This window comes from Notamacropus eugenii, chromosome 6 (assembly GCF_028372415.1).
Source record: "Notamacropus eugenii isolate mMacEug1 chromosome 6, mMacEug1.pri_v2, whole genome shotgun sequence".
In the NCBI taxonomy this organism is placed as follows: Eukaryota; Metazoa; Chordata; class Mammalia; order Diprotodontia; family Macropodidae; genus Notamacropus; species Notamacropus eugenii.
In genome coordinates this window covers 368,290,235-368,312,627 of record NC_092877.1, presented here as the reverse complement: position 1 = coordinate 368,312,627, position 22,393 = coordinate 368,290,235, and the positions used below count along the sequence as shown (strand labels likewise).

General features: G+C 41.9%; 1 protein-coding gene across 3 annotated transcripts in view; it reads left to right on the top strand.

Moving 5' to 3' along the window:
- Positions 1–22,393, top strand: part of LEKR1 (leucine, glutamate and lysine rich 1) — a 180,051-nt gene that overhangs the window by 63,860 nt on the left and 93,798 nt on the right. For 2 of the 3 annotated variants that reach the window (XR_011969148.1, XM_072618650.1), the window contains exons 4-5: positions 10,806–10,925; positions 20,470–20,648. Coding sequence is in view for 2 of the 3 variants with exons in the window: in XM_072618650.1 (XP_072474751.1) it covers positions 10,806–10,925; positions 20,470–20,648 (299 nt within the window). In the remaining variant the exon portion in view is untranslated. Of the gene's footprint in view, positions 1–3,795; positions 7,784–10,805; positions 10,926–20,469; positions 20,649–22,393 lie in introns of those variants that run through there. The other variant, XM_072618651.1, reaches the window with a different exon arrangement.

Sequence of the window (22,393 nt, the reverse complement as noted above, 5' to 3'; positions counted from 1 at the left end):
TTACTCCTTTAACATTTTCAAACCCTGAAATTGCCCCTCACCTCATCATGATAATGATTGTTAACAACGGTCATCATAATAATGATACTTGGTATTTACATAGTGTCTTATAGTTTACAACATTCTTTAAATACATTATTTAATTGTATCTCAGAGCAACTCTATGAGGTAAGTATTGTGAATGTTATTATCCCCATTTTATAGAGGAGAAAACTGAGGCTGGGAACAGTTAAGTGAGCTGTGGAAGATTTTCCAGCTGATATAGAAGGAAACAGAGTCCCAACCCCCTTCCAGATCTGAATCCAGTATCTTTATCTCAATGTTGAATTAAAATAAAGTAGTTTGGGGGTGGGAACATAATAGAGAAAATTCAAAAATTTAATAATTTACTTCTCAACATTGATGAATAGACATTAGTTTGTTCAATTCCAAAATTACATTTCTTAATTATTTAAATCTACAAGTGTTGGTTAAAGTGGGAAGTGGCAAAATGGAATTTTTTTAGGTATTTCTTCCCAAATTCATTGTAAACAAGAGTAATGGACAGCTTAGCCATTGTTAATGTAGAGGGTTGACTATTAAGACTTTTCTCTATTAACTCAGAGGTCCCCACCCAGGTTCCAGAATCTTAGTTAATCCAGGTTAGCCCTGCCAGGGAGTCTGGGAAACAAAACAGAAAGGAGTTGTTCAGGAAGGCGTTGTGATATTGGCAGAGGATTCCTGTACTGGCCATGGAGCCTCTAGGACACAGAACACAATGTTAGTCCCTATTCTCTTCAGGAACAGCCTCTGACTATACAGCAACCTGTTCTTATACCAGGAGTGTTCACATTCTGTGCAGGACTATGACTATAAAGGAAAAACTGTGCTTGAACAGCTCATACTGTCTGGTCATAACATTTTATGATTTATGTCACCAAGATGATACAGCATATACAGTAAAAGTGAACATACTGTGTTCTCCTTTCTATCATTATGACAATTTCCGTTTGAAAGGATCACAGTGGACAGTATAATAGGCTCAGTTTGAACTGATGTCACAAACCCAGAGGCTATTATTGTGGAGCCTGAGATGCTGGTTCTATGAAACATTCGTTTGGGGAATAAATTAAATGAAGAGTTGCCCTCCTCCAGGTGTCCTTGGAGAATTTTTTATTCACAGTATTTTTTTTGTAAAAGGAAAAGTGTCATTGGAAAAACAATGATAGAAATACCTGTCTTAAGTGACTTATCATTGGAGTGTTCTTTTGATTAGGAATAATGTGCAAGGCAAGTTGAGCCATCACCACCTTCCTGACTGCCTAAGACACTGGTAGAGAGAGCCTCAGACCGCAAAGTGATTCTGGGAAAATGATGTTAAAGAAGAGGCTTTGCCATCTACCTTGCTGCTACACCCTCAGGACCATGGAATCTTTCCATCGGGCTTGCACATGTGTTGTCTTCTTCATGAAAGCAGGAACTGTCTGACTTTCCTATCTGTATCTCCTCATTTAGCACAGTGCTTTGCACATACTGTGTTTAAGAGATCATTCATTCCTTCGTTCATTCACCGAGAGGCAGGATGGCATAATGGCTGAAGAGCTAACTTCACAGTTAGGAAGACCTATATTTCGCTCTTGCCTCTGACACATGTGGATTCTGTGACCCTGGGCAAGTCACTTAATTGTCCATTGTCCCAAGCAACTCTAAATGATTATAAGTTGCAGAAGTCACCAATATTCGTTCATATGTAGGCATGCTCCTAACTGTAAGTTCTCTGCATCCATGAAATCACAGTTCTGGCAAATAAAAGAAAGTACATTTTAGTTTATTATTGTTATTTAGCCAGTATTTAATTTTTCCCTAATTACATGCTAAAATTTTTTTAACATTTTTTAAAAGTTTGAGTTCCGTATTTTGTCCTGTCCCTCCTTTCTTTGTCTCCCCCCTCTCTGAGACAGTAAGCCATCCAATACAGGTTATACATATAGAATCAAGACCTGAACAACAACAACAAAAAATAAAGAAAGTAGAAAATACTATGCTTCACTCTGTATTCAGACAAAATCAGTTATTTCTCTGGGGGCAGATAGTCTGCTTCATCCTTAGTCCTGGATTGTCTTGGATTGTTGTATTACTGATGATAGCTAAGTCATTCACAGTTGATCATTGTACAGTGTTGCTATTAAATATACTATGTTCTTCTGGTTCTACTCACTTCACTTTGCATCAGTGTATGTTTCTAGTTTTTTCTGAAACCTCCCAGCTCATCATTTCTTATCGCACAATAATAACATTTCATCACAATCATATACTACAACTTGTTCAACCATTCCTCCACTGATAGGCATCCCCTTGGTTTTCATTTCCCTCCCTCCCTCTCTCCCTCCCTCCCTCCCTCTCTCTCTCTCTCTCTCCCTCTCTCTCTCTCCACAACTCTACCAAGAGTGCATTAGTGTTCCAGTTTCCCCCCCATCCCCTCCAATATTTATCATTTTCCTTTTTTGTCATAATAGCCCATCTGATAGATGTGGAGAATACCTTAGAGCTGTTTTAATTTGAATTTCTCTAATCAATAGTGATTTAGAGCATTTTTTCATATAACTATAGATAGCCTTAATTTGTCTGAAAACTGCCTGTTCATATCCTTTGACTATTTATCAGTTGGGGAATGACTTGTATTCTTATAAATTTGATTCAGTTCTCTATTATTTTCTTTTGAGAAATGAGGCCTATATCAGAGATACTTGCTGCAAAATCCTCCCCACCCCATTTTCTGCTTTCCTTCTAATTTTGGTTGCATTGGTTATGTTTATGCAAAAGCATTTAAATTTTATATAATCAAAATGATCAGTTTTACATTTCACAATGCTCTCTATATCTTCCCTTCTCCATAGATCTGACAGTACAGTATTCTGTGCTTTCCTAATGTGATTATGGTATCACCCTTTATGGGTAAATCATATATCGATTTTGACTTTATCTTGGTATGCAGTGTGAGATGTTGGTCTATCCCTAGTTTCTCCTTTACTGTTTTTTTTTTTACAGTTTTCCCAGCAGTTTTGTCAAATAATTAGTTTTTCCCTCAAAACTTGGGTTTGTCATATACTAGATTACTATGATCATTTACTGCTACTACTACTAATGCTACTTCTCCTCCTCCTCCTCCTCCTCTTCCTCCTTCTTCTTCTTCATGGATGGGAACTTGTTTCCAGTGTCTAGAACTTTTCTTATCAACCTCACGTGGGTTTCTAGGTTTCCAAACTTATATGACAAACCTCATGACATTTTATATATTAAGATGTTTTATTAATATTGTTATTCACTTCTTTCTTCTCAATGGTATTCATGTAGAAATGGGTCTGGGATAAGTCACTGTCCTACAATTATTCTTTTCTATTTAATGTTTGAAATACTTGCACAGTTGAAAAAACAAATGCTTTTTGTAATAACTCTTTGTATCCTACAGAGATGCTTTGCAAAAGTGTTACGATTTCTTTGTGTAATCTGTGTTAATAAGCCTGGTGTCTTTACCCTTCTGTAGTTTTTGGTGGTGATGATCTGAGATTGAGTCAATAAAATAAGCCCTCCTATTTCTATAGACAAATCTTCATGACTCAGACGTGTTTAAGGCTTATTTATTGCTCTCATACTGGTTGGGTTCATGTCAGTGTTGCCCATCATGGGGCTTTATAGTTTCACTGCTTTTCTAGGCAAGTCACTTTTGATTCCATTCTACGAACCCAGTGGGTTATTCCTATTGAAAACCTTTATTATTGGCAGGGGGAGGGAGGGATGATGTTGGGTTTTTTTGTCAAAGTATTTCTGTAGGTTTTAATCTCCTTATCTTGTGCTGTAACAGAACTTCTATCAATTTTCTTCTTCCTTTTCAATGAGAATGTATTAATTATTCCTGATGATAATAATGATTTTGAATCATGGCTCCGATTTTTACTCTTTAGTACAAGTTTAGCAGGTAGGTAGAGCAGTGGATGGCCCAGGAGTCAAGTATTCATCATTTGCCTCAGTTTTCTCATCTTTAAATGAGCTGGAGAAGGAAATGCAAGCTACTCCAGTACTTTGGCCAAGAAAATCCCAAATAGGGTCACAAAGTCAGATATGACTGAAACAACAACAAAATTGGAAACCAAAAGTTTCAGTGTATATGTTTTTGTACCATCACTATAAAAAGATAGTAAATAGAGAGTAAGATGCTGATGTTTTTTAAGGAATATGAGTTTTTCTCGTTAAGCTAATGTTAATTTAGTAGAGGAAACTTTCTTAAGGGGCAGAGGTCAAGGAGGAGACTATCATCACAGTTTACAGCCTACTGTTTACCTTTCCAGTGATTCCTGGACACATTTATCTGCTACCTACATAGGCACATACCTGCCTCTTAGAAGAGTAACCTTTTGTTTGTTTCAAATAAATAGAAATTCCCTTTATAGTAGAGAACCTAGAGGGAAAAGAGGGAGAATTTTTTTCTTCTGGGCCTTTGTAGAGCAGCACATTGTTGTAACTTGTGGAAATGAAAGGGCAAAAATATTTTCTTTTTGATACTTTTCAATAATTTATAAACTTGTATCCTGTTAGTGCTACTAAGTAATAATCTTGAAAGCAATTGTTTTCTACATAGCTCTAATTTATATGTATTTATACTGCTTTAACAGTTGTGTATAACTTTTATTGTTGTTGAGTCATTGCAGACATGTCTGACTCTTCATGACTCTAACTTGAAGTTTTCTTGGCAAAAGTATGATGGACATTACCTGATGACTGTATTTGCAAGTAATAAATTGGTTAATGAGTTGAATCCTTGACATTGGGTTCTTTGATAATACACATGTATGTTGGTTTTATGGACTGAGGAACATTTGTATTTGTAAATTATCTTTGTTGTATTTATCATTGTACTGAAAAACCAAATGCACAATGTTCATGTTTGTGTGCACATGTATAATGTTGATAAATATTCTCTCCACAAAGGTAAATTTCTTTTAAAAGTTCCTGTGCTCTAAGCTTGAGTCTCCATTCTCTGGACTCTGTAGATGTCTGGAGGAAGCTATCCCAGACTTTTGTTCAACATGCTACCTTAGTAAAGATCTACTTTGTAATACTGATTAAGTCTGATTGGGTAATAGAGATGCATTAATACGTCATGGGGGAAAGACACTGTTCATAACCTTAGCCCCTAGAACTCTGAAGGGACCTAGTACACCATGGCAAGTGCGCAAATGGGAGAGTAACCCCAGAACCTGGATTATGTGAATCTTCTCAGTGGTATGATGACTGCAGATGAAAGAGAAGGCAGAGCTTTTTATTTTGTTTTCTTTGTGTTTGGAAGGAGGATGAAAGAAGGGCTCATACTGGTGCTTGGGGTGGGTGAGAAGATGCTGATGAACAGTACAGAGAAGGAAGAGCTACTTCATTCTGGCTTCCTGGTTTTTTAACATTAATTTATTTGTTTTCAGTTTTCTAAAATCACTTCCATAAGAATTAGATTTTTTCCCCCTTCCTCTCTCCTCGCTCCCCAAGACAGCATGCAGTCTTATATAGGTTTGACACATACATTCTTATTAAACACATTTTCACGTTAGTCATGTTGCATAGAAGAATTAAAATGAATGGGAGAAACCATGAGAAAAACCCAAACAAAACAAAACATAACACAAGAGAAAATATTCTGCTTCATTCTGCATTCCAATTCCATAGTTCTTTCTCTGAATGTGGATGGCATTTTGCCTCAAGAGTCCTTTGGGAATGTTTTAGGTCCTTGCATTGCTATGAAGGGCTAAGTCTATCAGAAACAGGCCTTACACACTGTGCCTGATGCTGTGTACAAAGATTTCCTGGTTCTGCTCCTTTCACTCAGCATCAGTTCATATAAGTCTTTCTAGGCCTCTCTGAAGTCTTCCTGTTCATCATTTCTTATAGAACAATAGTATTCCATTACATTCATATACCACAACTTGTTCATCCATTCCCCAATTGATGGGCATCCCCGTGATTTCCAGTTCTTGGCCACCACAAAGAAAGCTGCTATATATTTTTGTACATATGGGACCCTTTCCCATTTTTATGATCTCTTTGGGATACAGTCCTAAAAGTGATATTGCTGGGTCAAAGGGTTTGCACATTTTTGTAGCCCTTTGGGCATAGTTCCAAATTGTTCTCCAGAATGGTTAGATTAGCTCACTGCTCCACCAACCATGAATTAGTGTTCCAGTTCTCCCACGTCTTCTCCAACATTTGTCATCTTCCTGTTTTGTCATGTTAGCCAATCTGATAGGTGTGATGTGGTACCTCAGAGCTGTTTTGATCTGCATCTCTCTAATCAATAGTGATTTAGAGCATTTTTTCATATGATTGTAGATAGCCTTAATTTCTTCCTCTGAAAACTCCCTGTTCATATCCTTTGACCATTTATCAGTTGGGGAATGACTGGCTTCCATTTTCTCTGTAGAGGAGCATGGCTCTGCAGTCTTACTAATAGCCAAAATGGGCAGGGAAATAGGAAAAGAGTAACTGGCTGCCAGCTCTTACTGATGATCCCTGAGCAGTTCTAGATCATGGTAAGAGGCCATGGAAGGGAAAAGGGAGAACGTGGTTCTGCTTTTCAAAAGAGGTAAGAGAACGGAGCCCAGAAATGGTAAGACAGTGAATTGTATTCCAATTCCTGATCGAATTCAATAATTGATTGTTGATTACTGAACATCTAGAAAAGGGAGCATCCACCTGGCTTCTGGAGAGCAGTGTCCACAGGTATCCCAATTTCTTCTTTTGAGAAGGATCCTCGTGTGTGTGGGATTGCCACCTAGGTTTTTTCTAAACATTTGACAAAGTCTTTCCTGGTATTCTTGTGGTAAGGGCAATGTGATGTGATGGGAGGAGTTCTGGGGTTGGTGACAGAGGATCTGGTTTGGAGAGTCAACTCTGTTACTGCCTGTACGACCTTGGTCAAGTCACTTATATGAGCCTCATTTCCTTACCTGAATATTGAAAGAGTTGGTTGATTGGTTGTTGTCCTTCCTTTTCGAAGAGGACCAAAATGACATCACCATGATAAAGTGAAATTTCATTGTGTCCAACTGTGGCTGATCAGACCAATATGAGTTCAAAATGCTCTACCACAAGTTGGGCACAAATAGTCTGTGTGAATATTTGGGGTGGGTACTCTAAATTTGCACATCCTGCATTTACTTTGTGCTGTCTCAATTCTGCTTTGCTCAAAGAGCACAGTACCTTTTCTTATGTGGGCGGGCCATATTGAGCAGTCCTGTGCCAGTGTCTCCCATGTTGCACAGTTGAATCCAAAGTTCTTAAGAGAGACCTTGAGAGCATCCTTGTATTGTTTCTTCTGGGCACCATGTGATCACCTGCCCCATGTGAGTTCTCCATAAAATAATCTTTTTGGCAAGCATACATTTTACATTCGAACAACGTGGCCAGCCCATTGGAGTTGTGCCCTCTGAAGCATAGTTTGAATGCTTGGCAGTTCAGCTTGAGCAAGGACTTCAGCATCTGGTGCCTTATCCTGCCAGGTGATCCTCAGAATCTTCCTAAGACAGTTCAAATGGAAGCGATTCAATATCCTGACATGGTAAAGGTAGACTGTCCATGTTTCACAGGCATACAACAATGAGGTCAGCACAAAGGGTCTGTATACCTTCAGTTTGGTAGTCAGTCTAATACCTCTTCTCTCCCAAACTTTTCTTCGGAGCCTCCCAAACACTGAGCGAGCTTTGGCAATGCATGCCTCAACCTCACTGTCAATGTGTACATCTCTGGAAAGTACACTACCAAGGTAAGTGAACTTATCCACAGCATTCAAAACTTCTCCATTTGTTGTAGTGAATGGTTCCACATAAGGATGATGTGATAGTGGCTGATGGAGCACCTGTGTTTTCTTGGTGTTAACTATTAGGCTAAAATTTTCACAGGCAGCAGAGAATTGATCCATATTTTGTTGCATCTCAGCTTCAGAGGCTGCATTGAGCACACAGTCACCTGCAAACAGAAAATCATGCACCAACACTCCCTCCACTTTGGTCTTGGTTTGTAACCTTTTCAAATTGAAGATCTTACCATCAGCATGGTAGCTGACCTTGATGCCATGTTCATTCTCATTGAAAGCATTTGTCAACATGGCTGAAAATATCATGCTAAAAAGCATGGAAGCAAGCATACAGCCGTGTTTCACTCTGTTGGTGACTGGGAAAGCACGAGAGTTTTGTCCATTATCCAGAACCTGGGCAAACATGCCATCATGAAATTGATGTACAATGTTGATGAACTTCTCCCAGCAACCAAATTTTGACATAATTTTCATAAGCCCTCATGGCTAATAGTGTCAAAGGCTTTGGTCAGATCTACGTATGTTGTGTACAGACCTCTCTTCTGCTCCTGGCATTTCTCCTGGAGTTGTCAGGCAGCAAACACCATATTGACTGTTCCTCGGACCTTTCTGAAGCCACATTGGCTCTCAGGTACATGACCATCTTCCAGGTGGACTATTAAGGAGGACTCTAGCAAGAATCTTGCCAGCAGTGACTAAGAGAGAGATTCCCCTGTGATTATCACAGGACAATCTATTCCCTTTACCCTTATAGAGATGGACAGTGGAGGCATCCTTGAGCTCCTGGGGGATAACCTCCTCTTGCCATATAACCTGGAAAATTTCAATCTACTTTCGTATGAGCAATGGTCCCCCTACCTTGTAAATCTCAGCTGAAATAGAATCAGCACCAGGTGCTTTGCCACATGAAAGGAGCCTAATGACCCTCAAAACCTCTTCTTCAATTCGAAGTTCAGCTAAGGAGGGATTGATTTCAACCTGAGGTAAATGCTCAAAGGCCTCAGCATTGATTGATGATGGTCTGTTGAGAAAACTATGGAAGTGTTCAGCTCATCTCTCTAGGATCATGTCTTTATCACTAATCAATGTGGCTCCATCAGAGCTCTTTATGTAATGTGCCTTTAAGACCCAGATATATGATCCTAGGTAAAGAAAAGAGAAATGTAGCTTAGATGACAGTGCAGTTAGGTGGCTTTTGAACTGTTTTAAGGGTCAGATGCAACAAGTGGTCGTTTTGGGCTTGAGGACAACTTGGAAAGTCTCCAGAGTGTCCTGGCTATCCATGCCTCTTCCTGTGCTGAGATAGGCCACAAACTGCAGGACAGCATCAGGAGCCATAAAGATCTTCAACAGCCTGAGACAATGAGGTGTCAGACTCACATACAGATGGGGCAGAGGATTCCTATGGGCTATGTACTGGCTTAGACAACCATTTATCTTTAGATATTTCTTTGTTATTGTTGTACATCAACACGTTAAAATCAAACTACATTTTAATCTGTTTTGATTGTCATTTGGGAGTGTTGTGGGAGTGTGCTTGATGCCTCTGGTCTGAGACATTGGGCGCAAATTTATTAAATCAAATTAAATTTATAGGGTTAAATGTAAAATCTTCTATTTGGGTTCAAAAAATCAACTTTACAGTAAAAAATGGGGATGACTTCCCTATCTAGCAGTTTTCTTGAAAAATATCTAAGAGTTTCAATGGACCTCAACTTCAATATGAATAAACCATATGAGATGGGGTCCAAAAAGCTGATGCAATCTTGGGTTGCCCTAGGAGAGACATAGTTTCCTGTCTCAGGGAGGGGATCATGCTCCCTTATTTTCTTATCAGACTACATCTAGAATATTGTGTTCAGTGCTGGATGCCTCATTTTAGAAAGGGCACAGATAACCTGGAAAGAATCCAGAGAAAAGCAAGCATGAGGAAGTGCCTCAAGTTCATTTCCTATGATAATGGCTTGAAGGAATTGAAGATATTTAGCCTGGGGGAAGAGAAAGGTCAGAGAGGGTGTCATAAGAGTGTGTCAGTACTAGAAAAGCTTTCTGGTCAGGAAGGATTAGATTGATTTTGTTTGGCTTGATGGGTCAGTAGGAAGAGCTGGTGGGGACAAGCTGTAGAGGGATAGACATTGGCTCAATGTCAGGAAAATGCTCTCACAATTAGAGCTATCCTGAGGGGAATGGTCTGCGTTGGGAGTGGGTAGGGATTAGGTTCATCCTGGTTGGATGTCTTTCAGAGATGGGGAATCTGCAGCCTCAAGGCCACATGTGGTCCTCTAGGTCCTCGAGTGTGGTCTTTTGACTGAATCCAAACTTCACAAGACAATCCCCTTCATCAAAGGATTTGTTCTGTAAAACTTGAACTCAGTCACAAGGCTGCACTTGAGGACCTAGAGGGCCATATGTGGCCTCGAGGCTGCAGATTCCCTACCCCTGGCCTAGATGGTCACTTGTCATCATGACCACATGGCTGCTGAGGACAAGTTCCTTTCCAATCAGAAATTCTGCTGTATTTGATTCCGTGAGTGAGACTTTTTAGTGTGGAGAAGATATAATGGAAATATGAGGATGGTCTTCAGGTATTAAATAGCTATTATGAGAAGGAGGATTCCTTTGGTTCTGTCTGGAACCAGAGGCAGAACAGCAGCAATGAGTGGCAGTTACGAAGGTCAGTTTATGCTAGATAGTAGGAGAACCTTTGGAATGATGAGAGCTGCCCCCAAATGGGGTGGGCTGCCCTGGAGATTAGTGGGCTGTGGAGGTTGGAGGTTGAAGTCCTTTGGAATGAGGGGGGAGGCCTTCCAGTGCAGACATTCTGTGGGAGGTGCCCAGCCTCCTTCACCAGTGTGCTGGGAGGAAATGACGTGTGAGTTATTATAAACAACATGATATTTATTTCTTTTTACAAAACAATGCTGATTGCTAAATATCTTTTACTGAATAGGATTTTTCTTTATATTTTTAGAATTGAAGATTTAAGCACACAGTTAGAAAACCAACAAAAAAAATTTCAGAGAATGAATGAAGAACTGAGACATTTTCAAGATGAGCTGAAAGTTGCGCACAGACAGTCGCAGCAGTACGGGTAAGATTTCCCTAAGGGAGAAGTGGCTAATGAAACATTGCAATAAAAGGATCCCAAATGTAGAAGCGTATTGACTGAGAAAATAGTGTTGGTGTAGTTCTCAAAAACTTCGAATCATGCTGGGAATATTCTTTCTGGATTATGTGGGATTAGAAAAACGTAGATGTCGCCGCAGTTTATTTCCTATAATTAAAAAGAATTGTGCATTAGCCCGGGTTTATTATCTTAACCACATTCAGCATGATGATCAGTTGTTAGAAAATGACTGAAATAAGGCAAATTTTAGAGGTATTGCTCTCCATTTTTAAGGTTCGCCATTTCGAAGCACCAGGGAAAGGGGCTGTTGCCGCCCCTCCCAAGCACACAGGCTGGAGTTCATCATGCCCAGACCGGGAAGTGCTCTAAAAAGGCTGAATATTTGCTTTTCTAAGCAGAGATGAATAAATTGAGCCAATTCTTCCCTAAAGAATGGCTGCTTTTAAAAGTTAGTAATTTCAGTCATCTTTTGTGCTTAAAACATGAAGCACGAGGACTACAGATGGCCATTTGTTTGGGGTACCTGAAAATACGCCTAATGAGTAGGAAAAGTGCTCATTTTACTATTTTTGTACCTTTGGGGAAAATGATATAGTAAAAACTTCTCCAGATTGGGAATGTTTTTGTTTTGAAATAGATTCTTTCCCTAAGTACCTGTTAGAGCCTAGCTCTGATTTCTTATCATGATTTAGACGTGACCCCGGGTTCCCAAAGGTGATGCTGGAGGAGGCTGAACTTTGGCAGGGTTCTACTAAGCTGGAAAGACATCGAGACCTAGACGTGGAAACAGACTTAATGTCTGTTTTCCAGAGACCAGCCTTGCAAACATGAAAGGCTCCTTACTAGGAAATTGGTCAGTAGGTGATGAATTCTTTTTTTCCTGTCACAACAGCTCATGAAAACTGCTTGCCCTGGGCATGGGAAGATTGTGATTTGCATCAGTGAAGGGAGTATCCACACTGAGGACATTATGGTGCCTTAATGTATTGGGGGGCCATGATGCAGTTCACAGTGATCATTTTCATGTCTCTGGGAAGTTCCTTTGGTTATAACAGGAACCACATGAGCCTAGGTTTGGGGAGGAGACATAGAGAGAGGGAAGACACAGACTGAAATCGGTCCCACTGATAGTGCCCAGGCAGATAATGGAGCATCGGAGAAGTCTGTGAGGGCCCCAAGAGGGAAGAAGCTGAGACCAGACAGTGATGGAGACAGCAAACTGCCCAGGGCCTTAGAGAGAAGCCCAGGCTGCATTTGCCATCACCCTGGAGAAGAGATCATGTTAGCTTGGCGAATGAACTCTATACAGTCCTGGATGGCAGTGTCCAGCACCAGCAAAGGGGGTGTTGAAATAGTAGCAGAGGAATAGAGGGCAAAGGGTAAGAAAGATGACCCCAGCAGAGAGGCGTGGCCCTGGAAATGATTAGTGGGGAGGATCGCATTGGTCCTTGTGGGAAGCATAGTGTCTGCTTATTAACTATTCTGTATTTTGTTGTGTAAATAAATCATGTCCCATATTTAATGCTCATTAGCTAGAGGACTTGCAGGAGACTTGAGGACCATTTCTAAGAAGCAAAGTGGACCAACTGTATACTAATGTTCTCAGGGTTTCACAGAATCACAGAGTCGGAGAGTTAGGAAGGATTGAGCATTTAGCACAAGCCATACATCAAATGAATGCACACTGTGAAATATCCAACAAGTGGTTGGCTTTCCTCTGCTTCAAAACCTCCAAGGAGGGCAGCCCTTCTCGGGTCACAGATTTTATTGGCTCAGGGCAGCAGGTTTGTAGATGTGGTCCTCCTACAACTGTAGACAAGGCCATTCATCAGGAGAGTCACTCCAGAATCAGGATTGTACCTTGTCTTTGCTGTGCAAAAGTGTCTCTTCAGGTTCATGTTCTACTCTTTCATCACTTCATTAGGCCTCAGTTTTTTTATGATACTTTGGGAATATGATTTGGAAAACAAAAAGGCCCATTTGGTTTATGAAGTGTGTGTGTGTGTGTGTGTGTGTGTGTGTGTGTGTGTGTAGGGGTTGTGTTGAGCAGGGGGTCATATGTGGGGGTCATATGACAGGACCCAAGTTCCTGGGGCTGGGGATCAGGGGAAGACTTATCAGAAAGAGAAGCAGGAGAGAGAGACAGAGAGCGAGAGGGAGAAAGAGAGAGAGAGAAAGAGAGAGAGAGGGAGGGAGAAAGAGAGAGAGAGAGAATGGACAAAGGGAATAAGAGAGCCCTTCCCATATTTCACAAATGTTGCCTAAAGCAGCCCCTGTCCCCTGCCTTCTGCAGAGACTTGGGAAGTGCTTTTTGACATTTGTCTGGGCAGACGTGTGTGTGTGTGTGTGTGTGACAGATTATGAGACTGTGTGTTGATAACCATAGGATCCTCTAAAGGATGGGGTGGGGGGAGAACAGAGGAGGGTGAGGACCCAGCCAGAACTAGCTGTGCCCATCAGAATGGCATGAAATCATCATAGCACAGAACCTGGCATGCAAAGAGCTTAGTGGGAGTGGGGACAGGGTTGGGGTGGGAGAGGGGAGTGCGTGGCCGTAAAGGAGTGGATTATCAGCAGGGCATTCTTGGAGATTGTTTGATGTCATGTTTCTTACACATATGACTTCCATTCACAAAACCCATGTTTGTACTTCGGTTATTCCACGACTGACAATATACAACTCTGCTTCTTAACCATGGAATTCACATGTTCTCCCTCACTTATGGCTTTCTGAAGAGAGTGGGGAGAAAATTCAACTCTATCTCTGATCCAATACCTTGAATACATTACAGATGAATTAAGTGTTTGTGGAGTGACTGCTTGAGTCACTGAAAGGAGGGTTGTCCATGCCTGGATGTGTCAGTCAGCTGCCAACTGGGAACCATCAGTGTCTCTTCTTGTCTCTCCAGGAGACATCAAGGATACTTTTTCTGTGTTATTGCCTACTTTGTAGAAGGTTAGAAATATACAGATAGAAGGAGTGTTAAGGATCCTCGAGTCCAATCTCATCACTTGGCAGATGAAGAAACTGAAGTCAGAGAAGAAAGCTTCCCAGAGTCACCCAGCTAGTTGTTGAGCAGCAAAGCTGCTGCCCTGATTTGTTCTGTGTTGGATGTGTGCATCAGTCAGAGGTCACTACTGTGTCCAGCTGTCACTTGCAGAAACACTGGGATGGTTTCCAGTCCTTTATTTTTGAAGAAGACAACTAGCCAGTTGCTGCCAGTGAATGTGAGCTGTGAGCTATTCGAATCAGGAAATGCCTGGTGGTGCCTGGTTTGGGACAGAGTAGGTGCCTGCTCTGACTGAGGACCCTCAAAGGTCTCTGTGCTATCTCATCTGCCCTCTGCCACAGAGCCCCCCGGTCATTGCTTAGAGATTTTTTGTTTGGGTTAATTCTTCTAAAATGTAAATCCTTTCTCCTGCATTAAATTAGTGGTAGTAGTCATTGATACCTTATTGTGAGTTTGTTTCCTCAGAACTTTCCTCAGTGACAGCAGTCTGATGACAAAGCACTAAAGGAATGAACATGTTGGTAGGAGAATGACGAAGGAGAGACTCGTGGGAGAGGAGGACATTGCCCAGCTAGAAGCCCTCCTTGGGCATCAGAGTGGCACCTCCTGGCTGGGAGAAAGGACAGGGGAGGGCCCCCCCCAATTCAACTCATTTGTAGATTGTTGCCTCTGCCTGGGAATGTTTCATTACTTCCAGGAGAGACAACAACATGGTGGCTGTCTGAAGTACACCCAGATGGAGGTGGCTCCCATCATCTCTGCTCCCTTCTTTTGAGTGGGCTTGAACAAAATTATGAACATGAGTCTTCCATGTCTTTACTTCCCTTTTCAGACCTTCCTCCAGGTACCCAGACTTCTGAGGTGCTTCTGGCTCCCCAACGCAATTTGCCATCTGTCTTGCCCTCCCTGCCACCCATGTATCCCCTATCAAACTCTGCCAATGCTCTGTCTCATTCCCTGAGGACCAAGGCCTCAGAGAGACTGTGAATTAGTACACATTAGGTTACCTTCCTTCCAAAGTCACATTTGCATTTTAGCAGGCCATATAGGGACAGGCTGGTGTAGCAGAAAAACAACAGGACTAGGAGTCAGTAACCCTAGATCCTAGACCACACTTTTATCATTAACTAACTCACATGTGGATATGGAGGCAGTGAGGAGACATAGTGGGTAGAGCAAGGGGACTGGAGTTGGGAAGACCTGAGTTCCAATCCAGGCTTAGACATTTACTAGCTATGTGACTCTGGGCATATCACTTAATCGCTGTCTGCCTCAGTTTCCTCATCTGTAAAATGGGGACCATAATAGTACCTAGCGTCCAGAGTTGTGGGAAGGATAATATTTGTGAGATAATTTCTCATCTGTATCAGCTTTCTAATCTGTAAAACAAAGGGGAGATCCCTTTGGAATCTAACATCTGATGGTCAATTTTAAAAATTTTTAATGGGCAAGTATATGTTACTCTATATTTTATGGTATTTAATTTGCATATTTCTGAATTATTAATATTTTTATTTTTGTGCTTAATTTTTCCTTAATTTTTTTCAAGAGCAAAAAGATGATCTCATTTATTTTAAAATGCTCTCAGTACCTTGATGTCTGTGAGCAAAGTGAGTATAACAAAATTAGAGAGAATTCCTCTGGGGATTTCTGGGGGTTCAGAGAAAGGGATGGAAGCGTGAGGGGGAGGGGCCATCCAAGCCCATCACACCTCAGAGCGTCAGACAGTACAAGTGAGGCTGTAGGGATAAACAAGCAAGGGACCCCAGCACAAGGAATACGTGATGGGGTAAAGTAAGTCTAGTTTAAACCACCAGAAATTTCAGAAACATTTATTAATGACCTAATACGAGAATAGCATTGTGCTGGGCTACCCAGACAAAAATGAAACCCTCCTTAAGGAGCATATCCCTATGGACTTGCATTTTATTCTCTGCTTGGTTACAAATGACATTCCTGACAGGCTGCAGCTGCCCTGTGCAGGGTGCCTCGGGGATCTTGAAGTCTCCAATGATAAGGCACCTATTCTAGTAGGCTCTGTCAAGGTAGCAGGTTCTGAGGATGGTCTCAGGCAGGTCCTTTGACCAAAAACACCAATCTGACTTTGGAGAAGCTAATCATCCCCAGTGGTCGTTAAGGCCGAATTCTTTTCTGGTCAACTAGAGAGCCTGTTTCCTGAGGCAGTGGAGATATGTGTCAGCTGAAGGAGGTCTCTCACTGATCCAGGTGCTATATAACCAGCAGACAGGGCTATACCTTTGAATGTTGGCTCTTCTCTTACATCTACCAGCCAGGCCTGTTGTCCAAGTTTCTGTTGTTATATCCAACTCTTCATTAAACCCTGTTTACGGTTTCCTTGGCAGGAATGCTGGAATGTTTTACCATTTTTCTTCTCCAGCTCATTTTACTGGTGAAGTGACTTGCCCAAGGTCACACAGCTAGTGAATGGCTGAGGCCAGATTTGAACTCATGAAGATGAGCTTTCTAATTCCAGATCCAGCACTCTATCCACTGTGCCTGCCCCTGCTTTCTTCAGATCAGGCTAAAACATCAGACATGTTAACAACAGTCTGGATTCTAATACATGTGACAGAACAGTCTGGATTCTAATACATGTGACAGAATGACCTGATTACTTAAACTTCTTTGAAAATAGCATTCCTGCTACATTCTTGAGAGAAATGACTCCATAGGCTGGTGTGGAGGAACCACTTTCAGCACCGAGAGAGCTGTGGAGGGAAGGACTGACCAGGAAAGCCAAACAAAAGTGTGAATGATCTGGCGGAAGAGTTTGTGGTAGGATTTACAACTTAGCTTAAAATAGCATGCCCTCTAGAATCAGTTGTATCCCCTTGTACTGATACGGAGGAGAATTTGCCCAGAATCTAATTTGGGAATCTAAGGGAAAGTAATTGCAGCATCCTTCACCTGTATTAGAGTTTTTGGAAAAACGTGAAAGCCTTCTCTCAGAGGAGCACTGAACTATGGCCAAGGAGATCTTTAGGTCACTAGCTCTTTTCAAGTTTTTCTCTTAATGGCTTAATTGCAATCAGACTTAATCATCTAGCCTCCAGCAAGGCTTTGTTCCTGCTCAGCATTTTCCCTGACATCATTTCCAATCAGCCTCTTGGAAAGAAGCAATTGTTAACAGGTGGACTGTGGTTCAGAGCTTAGGACTAGGGGTATCCTCTAGAAGCTGAGAGGAGCTGTTGAAACCCTACGTCATTGGCCTGGCAGGTGACCCAGAATATGGACGCATCCCTCCCTGAGACCAGAAACCTGAAAGATCACAAGTGGAAGAGGCTTTACGCCAACTCCTTCCTTTTTCATCACCCCGCTGCTCTGAGAGTCATTTAGGGTTAGGATTAGAGCCATGATGGAGCATCAGGGACTTGCCCAGAGTCTCCTGGCAAGGAGGTGGCCAAGCTGGAACCAACCTCTTCTATATCTGTTCTGGGAGGTTCACTCTGGTAGACATGTTTTCCTCCCTAGAGTACACCAAAGAACCCTAAAGGTTCTTTGTAAGTCAGTCATTTGGGACACAGAGTGCTTTTTTCCATAGAAGCTTCATTGAAGCTTCACTGTGAAGTCAGGAACAGTAATGACCATTTGCAATGATACTACATTTCAGTTACCAGATACTTTTTGTAAGCAGTATATTGCTAGGAAAGCCCACTTTCCCAATTGGGTCCCATGGCTGTTATACCAGTAGAGTCAGCCTGGGGGTGCTCAGGCCATGCAGTGCAATAATTCAGTCAACAAGCATGTGCCAGGCGTACTGTGGCCCCCTGAGAACCAGGACTACTGGGAAAGACAAGCATGGGTACATGCCATGGAAAAGCTGAAGGAAGAAGAATTTTCCCCTTTCTCCTCTAGGGATGCCATGTGACTCCAGGTAAAATTCTATCTGTCAAAAGTTTACTTTTGCATCGCTCCCCTGCCCCCCGCCCCTCGCCACTTCCCCTCTGTTCAGGCCTCTGTTGGCTTCTGCTGCCCAAAGCCTGGCACCAGTCTCTCACTCAGGCCTGTTTCTACCTCACAGGACTCCAAAATTACAAGCTTTCCTTCTTTCTGCCACCCTTCTGCCCCACCCCCCCAAAGCCACTCCCTTCCTTGCCTCAGGCCAGATGATCTCAGCCTGACACGGGGCTGTACGTCAGCGATCCCTGAGCTCCTGCACTTGGGCTTCTCGCCAAAGGTGCAGACCACAGCCTATCAACAATTTCTCCTGCTGTGACCTTCTCATTCATGTCCTCCTAGAGGATGTAATCAGTCAGTCATCGGTCAATGAGCATTGATTAAGCACCTAGTATGGGCCAGTCACTGAACAAGTAAATAGCCTCTGCTCCTGAAGCTCTTTCTTAATACGGGAGACAATCTGCCTGTTTCAGCAGTTAAAGTACAAACAGGATTTAGGCGTCGTGAATGGGAAATAATCTTATGGAGCAGACACTGGGGCTTTAACTGAGACTTGAAGGGAGCCAGGGAAGGCCAGAGGCAGAAATGAACAGGAAAAGATCCATCCTCAGTCCCAGAAACTTTCCTCTGATGTTGTGTTATGGAGGGAACCAAGGTCCTCAGGGCTATGTCAATGGAGTGAGAGCTCTGACAGCTCCTACCAAATGGATCCTGGCCACAGACTAAGCTGCTGGTGGGCTGCTGCCTGACAGGCAGACCGGCTGAGGACAGAAGGCACCCTTGCAGCCTACACTTTCCCTGCCACTTTTAGGCAATTGCCTGTGGCCCCAGGGCCTCAGGGGTGGTTTAGGCCAAAGGCAGTACTTAGACCCAGGTCCTCTGGGCTCTGAGTCCAGCCCCTCCCTCCACCACACTGGGCTGCCTCTCCTTGCTCTGACAATTCACATAAAGATATGATTGACTGATAGTACCCTAATCCTCTCAGAGGTATCTGCATTTTGAACATAGAATGCTTTGCCAACCCTGAATTAATATATAATTGGTAAAAATCTATATAGTGAATCATATCGACAAGAAAGATACAATTTACACGATCATGTCCATAGGTACAGAAAAGTTCTAATTAAGTCCTAATGCTAATAATACTAAAGTCCTATTGCTAAAAATACCGATTTAAAAAAAAAAACATTGAAATGTATAGGAATATGCTACGGTAAAAATTTTCATGGGTTTTCAGACAAGAGTTTTTTCATACTTCAGTGATGTAGAATTATTGGAATGGAGAAGCTTGGAGGCATTCTCACTAAGAATGACTGGAAAGTCAGATTGTCCATTTGCTGTTTATATTCCTGTTTGACTCAGTTTTAGAAACTGAATCAAAAGTCCCTTTTGATGTCACTTTGTGGAAGGGAGGTGATCCTGAACTCTCACATGTCTCTAACTGAAGTCCAACTTCTGGTAGATCCCCCAAGGTTAAGATCTTTGCATACAAACCTGACAACTGACCATTCCTCTGCTCCCTGAGGACTGATGCCACCAAGGGAAAAGTATGCCCTCAACAAATGGCTCACAACCAGGTGATGAATTTGGTGCTGGTCATAGCAACTAATGAACCGAGAGAGGTTGCAACCTGCTTGCATCACTGGAGGGAGTTTGGCTCTTTTGAAGTAGTGAAATAGATTAGAAACAATATGAAAGTAAAGAAGGAAGTGTCAGTAACAGAGATTTCAAACTATTTTTACTTGTAGGTGGCCCAGCTGTATATTCAGAAAATGTGTAATAGCAGAAAACTGTAGAGAAAGACGGAAAGACAGAGATACAGAAAGCAAACATTTGGAAGCTCTTGAATTGTTTGGTCCGAGGTCATAGTTTATTCCTCTGTTTTGTTGATCTGAAGGAAGTCTGAAGGAAAATCTGAAAGACAGTGGATTGAGCTGAGCTCAGGGAACCTTTTACTGGCAAATGGGCCATAGAAAGTCAGAAACAAATTTTACCCTAGGGGTGGAATTATCACATTATGTGTCTGCTGCTTATATCTACGTACAAAGGTTTCTTAGACGCTAGAGCCCATAAAGTGAGTTTCATAGACTCTTAACGATTGTCTTGTCCACCCCCTGAATTTTAGAGATGAGAGACCAGAGGTCCAGAAAAGCAAATGACTTGCTCCAAGGTAGGCTGGTAATAAACAGCAGTCAAGATTCAAGCTTGGGTCTGCTGGCTCTCACCTGCGCCAGCATATTTTTCCCTGCCAAAGTACTTGCCATTCGTGTGTAGACCTAGCCACAGAACGTGTGGATTCCATTTTGTTTTTAAATACAAACTTGTTTTCTAAACAATCTTAAAAATTTTGGATATTTTTGGGTGTACAGAATACAGAGAAAAAAGAGAACCTTTGTTGCTGAGGAAATTACAAATGGAGATTACCAATTGTCTATTGAGATCATTGACTATTTCTTCTTAGACTTCAAATAATACTAATTAAAAGAAACTAGAGTGTTAAATTATTTTCCAACAGAATCAGTCATTGTCACTTTCCAAATCTGAAAACTTCCTGCTGATGTCATTGCCTTTCCTTACAGTAAGAAGCTGGAGCAGCACCGTGCGATACACAGGAAGACGCTTCTGTTACTCAAGTTTGCTAAGAGAGAACTCATGAGCATTAAAAATGAAGTTTCTTACACGCTCCAGAACTGGGCTTCTCTGAGTGAGGAAATGGTGCTACAAATTCAACACATCAGCGAAGGAGCGGTTTTGATAGGTTTGTTGCGTCCCTCTCAGGACAGACAGGCCTCTTTTTGAAGTCAATGAGAAATATTTTTTCAATATGTGAAGCAGAAATAAGGGAGCATTTCTTTTCTGTTATTATTCTTTCTCCCCACTCGGTTTTTCTTTAGTACAATCTGCATACCACCTGACATATTTATTTATATGATCATGTTTTATGCTTGAGTTATGTATAAGTTATATTTTCTTATGAGCTTCTTCCAAAATTCCTTTATTATCCATTAATTCTATTGTATGAGAATCAGACCACATACATATGCATGAGAAGGGCAGGAATGTGGAACAAAGGATTGAGGCAGGAGGTGGTACAGGGGCTCTATGCAATTCTTCTTCCTCTCCTTCTTCTTCTCCTCCTCCTCCTCCTTTTCCTTCTTCTCCTCCTCCTTCTTTTTCTCTTTCTCCTTTTCCTTCTCCTCCTTCTCCTTCTCCTCCTCCTCCTCCTTCTTCTTCTCCTCCTTTTCCTTTTTCTTCTTCTCCTCCTTCTTCTACTTTTTCTTCTCCTTCTTCTCTATTTTCTTCTTCTTCCTTTTCCTCTTTCCCTTCTCCTTCTTCTTCCTAATTTACATAAGAGACCAAAATGTTTGGTACTAAGAGAAAAAAAACGGATATGCCCTAGAGCAGGGGTGGGGAACCTGCAGCCTCAGAGCCACATGTGGTCCTCTAGGTCCTCAAGTGCAGCCCTTTGACTGAATCCAAATTTCACAGAAGAAATCTCTCATGTGGCCTGCTCTAGATCCACACAACCCTTAGTGAGTTTCTTTGGCAGAATCTCCTCTCTCAGTGAATATTAAGGGCACAGAATTCCAGTATAGGATTTCATGGGAGTGAGTAGGAATTTTAATCCCAAATCCGATAGAGACTTGGTCACTAGAGTGACTTTTGATCCAGGTGAATAAGATGAAATAGGTCCAGGGATAGATTGAATCCTACCTGTAGGCTCTGCTTAGCTGACTGACTGTATTGTGCTCTGGAGAGCTGATGACTCTTCTGGAGAAAAAAAGCTGCACATAGCTAAAACTTCCCTCATCTAAAGACTGGCTGTAGAAGGGTCTCCCTCACTACGAGTTAAGCTTAATTTTGGGGGTTCTAAGCTAAACTAGAGATGGAAGAGTCTAATTTTTGTCTTGTGGGGAGAGAAGACTGCACTTGAAGTCAGAAACTGGAATACAAGAGAGGATGCACCACAAAGTGCTGAGCAGGGCATCACCTGGCAGAGACTACCCACCACCAGAGTCCAAGGGAAACAGCAGGCTGAAAATACATTAACAACAGAGGCCTTGTTGGACTGCTAGGACCAGAGGTGTGAATGGCTCCTCCACTTGTAGGGCCTGGTCATAGATGTCCCCCAAGTGTGTGCTCTTCTAGGCCACACATGTCTTAGATGTGTTACTCTTCACAGTGATGGTATTTGTGCAAGAAAAATGTTCTGTTGCTACATTTAATACTATATTATTCATCACGTTTTGCCGGATGACTAGTAAAAAAAATGCAAACAAACAACTATGAGGGCCCTTGAGCCAGGACATTGAATAACCATGTCATCACAGAATGTCCTGAGCTCAGGGTAACTTTCCCGGGAGTTACCTTTGAGAGGATGGGACCTGAAGTGCTAGAATCAAATCTGTTAAATGGGAGAATTGAGAAGAACTAGCTTGGTGAAGAGGCAGGTAGGCCCAGGAGTGCTTCAAAGGCGGAGTCTTCTTTTCTCTAGTCTCTGAA